This window comes from Macadamia integrifolia, chromosome 11 (genome assembly GCF_013358625.1).
Source record: "Macadamia integrifolia cultivar HAES 741 chromosome 11, SCU_Mint_v3, whole genome shotgun sequence".
Classification (NCBI taxonomy): domain Eukaryota; kingdom Viridiplantae; phylum Streptophyta; class Magnoliopsida; order Proteales; family Proteaceae; genus Macadamia; species Macadamia integrifolia.
The window spans coordinates 29,572,525-29,583,673 of record NC_056567.1 but is presented as its reverse complement, the minus strand read 5'-3'; the positions used below and the strand labels follow the sequence as shown (position 1 = coordinate 29,583,673).

Genomic DNA, 11,149 nt, shown 5'->3' with positions numbered 1-11,149 from the left:
GTTCTAACAAGTGGTATCAGAGCAGACCACATGGGACAAGAATCGATTGAATTTTTCTTGTACATGAGGATTTTGATTATTACTTAAAACCTGATTTGATTAAAAATCATGAAAATCATAAAAATCGTAATTTTACCACCACTTAAATATCCTGTATGGGAAAACTTTCTTCACAAAAGTTGTAGATCAGGAGAAGACGGTCGCGGCAGTATGCCGCAAGTCACCGAAAACTTCCAGACGCGTCGGCACGCTCTGCTGGAAACCGGCTACCGAAGGAGAGAAAAAAAAACGGAGGCGAGTCATCGCCGGTTCAACTCGAAAACCCTACCGATTTGACTCGGGACACAGTGGGTCAACTCATGTGCACTATTTGACTCGGTCAAAGGTTGACCGGGTCGTTGACCAATTGACCCGAATTTGACCCGGAACTCATATGCCCGAACCGGTTGGTTTGGATTGATTTAAAAAAAAAAAAAACTTAAAGGCTTGTTTGGTTTTTATTCCTTTTGCGTTTTTTATTTAAACTACTTTAAATTTCATTTAAAGGTTCGTTTTAAGGCGAAATTGAAATCTGTTTTTTGCGTTGGATTCCTTGTTTCGGGCCACATTTAATGATCTAATTTTTAATATGACATATTTATTTGAAATTTTATGTTGTATTTGGTTTCAATTTGTTCCTTTTGGGTTTTTTTTTATTTAAACTACTTTAAATTTCATTTAAAGGTTCGTTTTAAGGCCAAATTGAAATCTGTTTTTTACGTTGGATTTCTTGTTTCGGGCCACATTTAATGATCTAATTTTTAATATGTCATGTTTATTTGAAATTTTATGTTGTATTTAGTTTCAATCATTGAAACAAAATGGCATAAATCAATGCTTTGAAAAATATATATGTTATTGGTTACCATGAAATTGAGAAATTTTTTTTTTTAAAATTGAGATATGTTAATATGGAAAAGGGTGTAAGTTTCCGCTCATTCTTAGTTGCAAAGTAATTTTGCTTTAGGAAACCATGAAATGATGAGGTGGAATCCACCAAAGTGGTACATCTTATTATTTCATGATTTTCCACAGGGTAGCAATGTAGGTGCCATTTGCCCAAAGCTGATGTCACCAAAGTTAAGAAAATGACAGTAACCTAGAGGTTCCTAAGCCCAAAGGTGAGGGGATTTCAAAAATTATTGTTCTTTTCACAGTAAATATGAATTTACAAGAGGACCAGTGCATTCTTAGCCCAAAGGATAGGAATGTAGTTGCGGTTGTGACTTCTTGTATGGTTATTGTTGTCCTAGTAACATATTTATATGTATGTTTTGAACATAAAGATATACATCTCCAATGGGAAAGATATGATAGAACTAAGTGAAACCCACCAAAGTGGTACATTCAGTTCGATTGTATCTTCCCCAACAGTAAAGGTGATACTTTCTTAAAGGTTATGTCATCAAGGTTTGAGGATAATCATCCACATTTCAGAAAGGGACATTGAATTTGGAGTTCTTTTGCCCAAAGGTGATTGAATTCCAAAGTTAGTGTTGTTTTCACAGTTAAAAGAAGAATATAAGAGCATCAACTAATTCCTATCCCAAAGGATAGGGATACATTTTTAGTTGTAACTCTTATTTAAAATATATTGATGGTATTACATGCTTTTATATTATGATTTATATTTTGATATTTGGCATGTATTGTGTTGTTACTGTTGTAGTAAGATGGCCATTCCCTCAAGTTATGTATCTTCCATCCCAATACTCACTGGTAACAACTATCAAAAGTGGGTGGAGGAATTAGAATTGCATTTAGGTCTTCTTGACTTAGACTTGGCACTTAGGGAGCCTAAACCTGAGCCTCTCACAGACTCGAGCAGAAGTGCTGAAAGGACCAAGTTTAAGAAATGGATTAAAGCAAACAGAAAGTGCATACTGGTTTAAAAGAGGCAGTTCCTGAAATTATACGTGGGAACATAGAGATCAAAGACACTGCAAAAGAATTCCTGGATGCTATTAAAGCTAGATTTCAACACAACAAGAAAGCTGAGAAAACCACATTGATGACCAGGCTAATGAATACAAGGTATGATGGATGTGGGAGTGTTAGAGAATACATTTTGGGTGTAGCTACTGATGCTGGTAAACTTAAGGATCTTGGAATACAGATCGATGAAGAATATATTGTACACATTGCACTGAATACCCTCCCTAGTCAGTATAAGGTTATCCAATCTATCTACATTGCACTGAAGGACGATTGGAGCCTAAATGAGCTCATTTCCATTTGCACTCAAGAGGAAGAAAAATTGAAACAAACTAAGTTTGAGAGTGCACATGCAACTTTCCACAAGGGATCTTCTGGTGGACCAAGCAGAAGGAACAAAAATTTTTCCAACAGAGGAAGCGTCAAGCCAGGACTAATAGCTCTCAAGAACTTGACACATCTCAAAAGGCTCAGGATGAAGAGAATACCAACAACGTAGAGTGTTTCTGGTGCCATAAGAAAGGACATGTGAAGAAGGACTGTTTTATTTTCAAGAAATGGTTAGAGAAGAGGAGGAATTCTGGGGTTGATAAGCAGGATGATACTAAGAAAGGGTGAGGTAGACTGATCATCAGCAATTGAGAGCAAGTAAATTTTGGTCCCATCAAGTAGTTAGGATTTCTTTACATACAATTATTTAAAATGCTTGATTAGTGGGAGCTTTGGTTTTGTTTAGTATTTGTTTATGTTTTGAACCTTAGCCCGTATGTTTTGGGGCACAGTTTGATGAATTATGGTTAAGTTTTAGCATTTACATTATGCACAGTTATTTCTTGAAATATTTGGTTTATGATTTCATTTGAAAATGTTTTTATAGGCAGTAATTGTCTTAGTTATAGGCAATATTTTGCCACATTTCAAAAGGTAATGTTTGCCACATTTTAAGACAGTATTTGTCACAAACATAGGCAATATTTGCCATAGATTCGTGTTAAGAAACTTACTTATGTTTGTAATAACAGAAAGTTGTATGCCGTATATTGAGGTGTATCTTCTGCTGTTATTCGATGTGAGTGGTTTTTCAACTGAATCACAGTAAGAGTGGTTAATGTAATAAGATTCTATGGCCACACCAATTTAAAAGACATCCTTATAATTAATGTAGCCCAAGTGGGAGATTGTTGGATTTATGGGCTAAATTAATTATTCGGGTTGATTAAATGGGTGAGAGTCAAATTGCATGAACCGGTTCGGTCCACACTCAAGCTTAGGGATATGCTGGCTCAACCCATTGTGGTTTAGGATTTTGAGTGCAGGACAGTATTATAAATACTAGGTTTTGGGTCCCTACAACCATTATTCACTCTTCCCCACTTTACCACTAAAGTGAGAGAACCAAGGAGGTTTAAGGGGCTGTAGAAGATCCATAGCCAAGCCAAGAGAGCGAAAGTGGGAGTGACCAACATCAATCATCTTCAGCATACTAGGTAAAAGGTACAAATCGATCCTCCATAATTTTATTAGATTCGTGTTCTTGTTTTTCCTGTGTGGTTTCCTCAATAGGGTTTCAAACTCAAACCCATAGGGAGTTCTAACAGTTGTTGCTAATGTTCCATCCTTTTCTGTCATCCGTTCTTGTTTTCCTTCGATTTCTGATCTAATAAAGGAACACTTAAGGGGTCTGGCTCAGGCTTTGGCATCATCCGATCTGATTTCATTTACGGCTCTAGGGGACTGGGAGTCATATAAAACTAATCTTTCTTTACCAGAAAAGGAAACAATCTTTTCCTTGAGATTTATGGCCTACCAACCTAATGTTACAACTGACAAACAAATCAATGAACACCCAATTACCCAAATAATATTAAGAAAACGGGAAAAAGGGGTGGGGGATGACAAGAAAACTAGAATATGTGATAGCAGAGTAGTATCTTTGTATTTCTATCTCTATTGTATTCATTGTGTGGAGAGGCACAAGTCGGCGAAGAGCATCGGCGATTTCTCTCCATGTTGCATCATGGTTGGTTTAGACTTTATATGGACTTCAGTTACTGGTTTTAGTTTGAAATCGGCGATGCTCGTCACCGGCTTGTAGCCCTTGCTCTTCACGGAGAAAAATTGATTTGGGGATGAAGGAGCTCAGTATTGATTTGAAGATGGAGTTCAGATTCGATTTGGGGTTAGGGGGTTAAGAGAGGGTATATTAGGTACTTCACTTTTTAGAAGGGTATTTTGGTATTTAGAAAAAAATATACCAGCTGATGTCAGCATTTAAGGTATATTCCCTAACAGAGATTGACGGTAGAGGGTCTGAATGTAATTGTGAATTATGCAGGGGGTGTTTCTCTAATAGTGACATTCTCTAGGGGGTAAAACTTTAAATTTCCCTATTTATAATAACAGAGAGAAAGTTCTAGAGAATTACAAAGACCATTAAACCCCTTAGGTTCCGTTTGGTAACTGACATTTTCCCTAAAACCCATTACAATATATAGATATGTATAATAAAAAATTAAAAAAAAGGAACTTGTATTTCATCCCAATGAACATATATTTTTTACTATAGGACAATTGTGTGACCGACATATTCTGTAAATGGTTAAAGGAAAATTCTATAGGACAACATAAGACTGACTATAATGTATGGGGTGGAATGTTGGGTAGTGAAGAAGCGCAATATAGATAAGCTAAGTGTAGCAGAGATGATGATGGATGTGTAGGAAAACTAGGAGGGATAAAGTAAGAAATGACCATATTAGAGCTTTGATTTGGGAGTTGCCACGATGATGTACAATCTCCGAGAAAGTCGTTTGAGGTGGTATGGCTATGTTCAACGAAGGCCTTGATATGCACTAGTAAGGAAGAGTGAACAGATGTCGATAGAAGGAGCTAAAAGAACTAGAAGCAGGCCTAAAATGACCATAGGAGAAATAGTGAGGAAAGATATGCAGAGGTTAGGTCTTGACTCTATGACCTCAAATAGAGCTGTTTGGAAAGCAAGGATCAATGTAGCTGACCCCATTTAAGTGGGATGTTTCAGAGGTGTTGCCGTGTTCCTTTCTTTTTTACTTTTATTATTATTTTACCCTCTCACGGATCCATGTAGCTGACCCCATTTAGGTGGGAAAAGGCTGAGTAGTAGTTGTTGAAAGTATATTCTTAACTGATGTGATTGGTACCATGTTTGTTCAGATAGAGGCTGTCATGAATGACTTCATTCAGCTGAAACCTCAGTCTAACGTTTATGAGGCTGAAACAATGATTGAAGGTCAGATTTCGTCCTTGAAGTTTTCCATCACAATACTGATTGTACCACTGCAGTAGGCATTCAGACTGAAAATATTAACCTTTCCATTGTTTTCTCCATTTCCAAGGGGAGTTTATAGGACTTCTCCCATAATAACGTTTTATCAGGACTCCTTTTGAGCAGGAACTCTTGATGGATTCTCGTTTGACTCAGAAGAGGAAGCAGAGAAGATGACTAAATCAAATGCTCATCAGATTGATCAGAACAATGAAGGGGAGGAACAAACTGCGGGGAAGAACAAGGGAAAAGTTGAGAAAGCATTGGTATGCTGTAAAACCTTTTTAATGGAATAGAGCGACTTTTCTACAACTGAAAAATGCTACCTGTGATATTTTTGTGCAAGTGTACTTATAGGATGGAGTTTGGATGCAGGGAGTGAATCAGAAGAAGGGAAAAATGGCTGGAAAGTTGCCAAAGAAGGGGAAAAAGAAATCTCAAGCTCCAAAGAAAGCAAAATCTGCCAAGAAATGAGAGAGATTACATAACCTATGCTGATGTGCCCTTGGGGGAAAGTGTTGGATTCACTGCCCAGAAGGGATTATACACAATTACACATACGGACGAAAGGAAGAGAGGAAATAGGCGCTGCAAGATGGCCCTGGTTTCTCTTCTGTATGTTCCTCTTTTTCTCTTTTTTTTTCTTTGAGGGAGGTGGGTATAGTGGGGGTGTTTGCGGTGTTGTAAAGCTTCCAATGAGATGAGGCCTTTAAATTTGATTCTTTTACAGGAATTGATCAACTGATACACGAGGTTGCCACATTTCGGCTGTAACTGTAGACCTAAAAAAAAGAGTGAAACTTATGATTTTAACCTTTACTCATCTGGATTCCTTTGACAAGGATGGGAAAGTATAGCCAATGATCCTTGAATTTTTAGATTGGATGGATAAGCTTGTCAAATAAAAAGGCTTAGAATTTGGCTTCTGTTGGAGCAATTCTGGAGATTTTGATGGTACAATTGTTGGACCAACATAAGCCCAAGTACATTTATCATTGATAGTACAAAAAGGCTCTCCTTGGGCTTTTTATCCCTAGCGAACTTGATTCCCTCCCACTGAACCATTCCTCATTAGAAAAAATGGCCCTCAGGCCACCATCGTCACATGAAAGCTCTTTAGTGCCATGTAGTTGGCAAATCGAGTAATGTTAGGCTTCACCTAAAGAAAGTCCATGGTTATAGATAATTGTGGTCACCTATTACAGTTGTGCCCTAATCTGGTCAAATTTGAACTTTTGTCAATGGGTAATGCACCTGAGAGTGTCATTTTTACTACCTATTAGCTTGCAACAATCTATTGTATAGAGGGGAGGAATGACCAACATGTCAATGCAGAAGTTTTTGGTCAAATTGGAAAGCATTCAAACCTCCCAAGCCTTGATGATAACTGACCAAACACCTCAGTTGACCCCACCTTGCACGGTAGGAATATTAGTAAAAAGCCATGCAAAAGTCCCTAGGGAACCACCCTAGGTGTCAGAAAAAGGAGTTGAGAAATGACGAAGTGCAACAATTGTACTATCCACCGGTTGGACAGTGACCTACCAGTGGCCATCAATCGGTGGCTCTTGATGTGTTATTTGCTCATGGGACCTGCTGCGCATAGTGGCCTACCCCACTTTTGTCCCCAAACTACATGGAACCTACCCTCTTGACTTACACATCTTGTGGGTCTAAGGTGGTGGGTCTATGTGGCCTGACCCCTGGGTTAAGCTATTTTGGCCAAGGCCTATGGGACAAGCAAACAGACCCTAAGGTCTTTACCATAAATAAGGAAATGAGCCCTAAGGAGCATTCTTTCACCTGAAGAAAAAAAACATGAGAGGGAGAGAAATAAGGAGAAGAGGACCACCGGGCACTCTCCCTTTGTTGCCGGTTGTTCCCAAAGGTAAGAGAACCTTCTCCAACTTCTTTCCTTTTCCATTTTTTAGTTTTTCATAGGTAGAAAATCGGGGTTTTGCTAGGTTGGAGGGGTACGCCTTGACCCTGGTAACTTGTGGTGATCAGGGATAATGCAAATTGTACTCCCTCGTGTGTTTTCAAGCTCAAAGTGAGCTACCCGAGCTTTGGGATCATTTTGGCTCAATTGAAGGTTTAAGGTTTCAATCGATGATTCGACATAACTCCCAAATGGCTCGGTGAAAACATGAGCAGTCGAGCTTAAATGAAAGGTGTGAAGACCCTCTACAAACCCCATAGAAGAAATCTTGATAACCGGACCGGAAGTGACGAAGCCCTGAGAAGTTTAGCATCTTCTGAGTTTGCCACTGGTAGTTCCACTACCAACCGGTGCCTATCTACTGGTGGGTCTACTGATCCTAATCAGCTACTGTCCACCTCATTGCTAGCACCGACCAGTAGGAACAATCATCTACCAATGAGTCTTACTGAACTATCACATTGGTAGTTTTAAGGGGCCTTCTAGGGGACCCTCTTAAACCCCTTTTGACACTCTTTAACGCTCGTTTACCGTTGCAATTAGGATAGAGATATTCACATCTGGTGAGGCCTAGCGCGGTTTGATTCGGGCATCCATACTTGGGATATTAGTTCACCCGGTCTACAAACAAGGTGAGTAGTGGTCGGAACTTATATTGGAGTGCTTTAAATATAGAATTGATGTATGTCATTGCAAGCATGTGATTATTATAAGATATATGCTCTATTGAACTGTATAAATGTTGATATGTTGATTATTGCATTTGCGTGAGATCTGGTGCAGCCGAGGGGAATTTCGGTACCATGATCACCACAGTGTAGATCGGATCATGCATTTAGATGTGCATTAGTTTAGGCTTAGATATGGAATTTAGTGCGTCTGATGAGAATTCTGATATTGTATGCCATCATAAGTATATGTATGCTAATCTAGGCTTGGACATGGAATACAGTGTGGCCGATGGGAATTCCGATATTGTATGGTCATACTAACTATATCAATTTGAAAGGCATGTATATTACGTTGATTAAGTATAATTACCCTGTGCTACAATCCATTGCCAAAATGGGGTAAGGTGTTGGATAACCCATCGTGGTATGTTCGATGAACCCTTTCGGAAAGTCACTTTCGCAGTACAATGTGATTGTTGCCAAAGGCAAAAACTAATCCGACGTGGCTAATGATAATTTCGGTGTCATGGCTACCAAGAGGGGGTTATCAAGGTTTGTTGGATGACCGAGGACACATTCTGGGACCGCAACCTCTTTATTCATGATTAGGGTTTGTGTCGCTGGGTGACCGATGGCGATTTTGGGACCAGAGATATTGCCTAATGTGTAGTAATAGCATAGACCCAACTTAGTTGTATGTTAGGTGGTTAATAATAAAATGAATTGCATCATCTCGCATCATGGAATATATGTGATTACTTGCATGAAACCCATCTCAGATTGAGCTAGTTGGAGCTCACACCATGTCCATGTTGCTTTTTAGATGATGAATGAGCAGTGACACATCCTCTTCCATGACGGATTGCGACGGGAACTAATGGACACAAGAGCCCAAGGAGTATGATTCGGATTATGCATGTGATGCATGTGCCTATATGGCACCATGAACCATGAACCGAGGATCAAACTTCCCATTATCATTTTTGATATCTTGATGTTGTTGGTAACTCTTGTGGTATTATGAATATGTTTTGTAAACGTTTGTGATAAATCTATTTAAAAATATAAGATTATCATTTTAGCTCCCCAGTAACGAGTTGGTCTTTATTATATTATTCCACTTCAATGATTTAGTTTGGTTTAATTGTGTTATGATTGTGATGGTTAAGGTACTACTATTAGAGATCCTGGTAGAGATAAAGGATGGGTAAGTGTCCTAGTCACACCGCTAATATCCTAGCAGGAGCGGGGTGTGACATCACCTATCTTGATCGCTTGACCACACCACTTAGATGATGTTCTGTGGTCCCCATCTCCTCCACAACTTCCTTTAGCAACTTATATATATATACAATGCATATTTTTTTCTCCTTGGATGCATCCACTGACTTTAGGAAGATGAAATTACCATCATAATGTACCATGAATTTGATGATGGATTGTTTATTGGGTTCAATCCAAGCATCACATGTCATTGAAACTCCATATTTTGCCATCCCCTTTAATGTGTCAAAGTATTCATCCAACTCTTTTTGTTAGGGCAAATAGGCATTCATCAGTTTTCATGGAATGGGCCCCTTCACTCCTGGGCCAGCCCCCCATGAAATGTCAATCATGGTCTGATAATATGTTCACTGAAACATTAGATGGGATGCTATGGTAGAATAAGAACTTCGACATTGCATCACCGAGTTTTGCTCCCGCGACTATCCCAAACTTGCACTATAGTTCTCTATTTGGTATCCAACTGTGTATATCTTAACTTGAAGACTCTCTAATTCTTGCAGACAACTATTATTCTTTTGCTCCACGATGCTTATATGCTCTTCAACATATACCTTTTTAGAGGCATTAATGCGTATAGACATGCCCCGAAGATTACTCATCTCCTCTTTGTGGATGATACCTACCTATTTTGCAAAGCTTCTCTTAGAGATATAAATGAGAGGTGGTTGAGCATTAAATAGGCTCGCAAATGACTAAAGCCTATTTGGTTAATTAATGAGTTTTGCCTGTACTGGGTTAATCTAATGATTGGCAGTGTGGGTCCACCTCCATGGGGTCCTTGTCCATTAATCCATTACTATGTATGTGGAGACAAACAATTGAGGTGTTTCGGGGCATATGCGTATGTAGCCGAGGGGCCCACACATATTTAACCCCTTTTGAAGCAGTTAAAAGGTCTCCAGGTAATGCAACTGGCTGATCGTGCTAACCAGCCGGTTGCTCCAAATGTGCCCTTGATACCGTGCTTTCTAAACCCGGTCTAATTACCCGGTTGGTTCGGTTTGGCCTTGCAGGACCTGAACCCAAGCGAACCGAGCCAGGTACCTTATGGAACATGATGGCAAGGGTGACTCTAAACTCGGGTTGGCCAGACGAGTCAGAGTCGGTGCCTAGTGAAGTTTGCATGCCCAAGCCGTGCACTTACATGTATCACCGGGCCATGTACACACAATAAAGGTACGTAGCCATGTTTTATGTTAAGTACGCATGTTGATCAATTACTAAGAGTGAAATACGTGTCGAGGTCGAGCTCCATCGAAAATCCCAATGTTTTGGCTAAGTTTTGGCCGACTGTGAGTGGTCATAGGCGGGTCGGACCCACCAGTGTGACCCACCACTCTGGTCATTAGATATTTTGTATAAATAGAATTTATTACCTTTTTTTCCCTCATTTATTGTTTTACACGGTGGGTGATAAAAGTAAAGTAGAGAGAGAAGGAGAAGAAAGAGAAGGGAAGAAGGAGGAAAAAAAAGGGGAAGAAGATGCTCGTTGTGCAACGTCGAGGTTGAATCTTTCGATTTTGACGTCGGATTAGTGATCCCCATCTCGAGATCTACGATTTGAGGTGAGTAAAGTCTATATTTCTTAAAACCCCAAGAAACCTAAGTGAAACCTTTCAATTTGGGTAGGAATCTTTTAGATCTTGTTAACCCCACTTGAAATGATGAATCTCAGGTTTAATGAAATACCTATATGTTGTTTATGAAGGTTTTAGAGGAAGAAATTTCAAGATTCGAGAAGCATTGGTTGATCTCTTGAGCTAGAGAGGAGATTTGAGGTTTTTGAAGTGTTCTTGAGCAAAGAGGTAAAACCCAAGATTAGAATCTTGAACTGATCCTAGATCTATGTTGAAATCATGATATGGACCCTTAGATTTATAGAAAATGCAGTCGAATCAACCAATGGTGGTTTCCCTAATGTGGGATGAAGAATGGAGGTGAGCAGCAAAATCTCAGTTCTAAGTGATGGGTACC

General features: G+C 39.2%; 1 protein-coding gene and 1 long non-coding RNA gene across 2 annotated transcripts; both read left to right on the top strand.

Annotated features, from left to right (window-relative positions):
* Positions 1 to 3,491: 3,491 nt before the first annotated feature.
* Positions 3,492 to 6,061, top strand: LOC122093338 (DNA-binding protein BIN4-like). Its single transcript, XM_042663657.1, has 3 exons — positions 3,492 to 5,242; positions 5,405 to 5,544; positions 5,654 to 6,061. Exons 1-3 carry the CDS (start codon positions 5,155 to 5,157, stop codon positions 5,750 to 5,752), a joined length of 327 nt encoding a protein of 108 aa, XP_042519591.1. The 5' UTR covers positions 3,492 to 5,154; the 3' UTR covers positions 5,753 to 6,061.
* A 1,134-nt stretch (positions 6,062 to 7,195) lies between these two features.
* On the top strand, positions 7,196 to 9,032 carry LOC122092756. The gene is made up of 2 exons (XR_006144296.1): positions 7,196 to 7,849; positions 8,712 to 9,032. It is a non-coding gene; the product is annotated as an uncharacterized LOC122092756 (long non-coding RNA).
* The last annotated feature ends 2,117 nt before the right edge of the window (positions 9,033 to 11,149 follow it).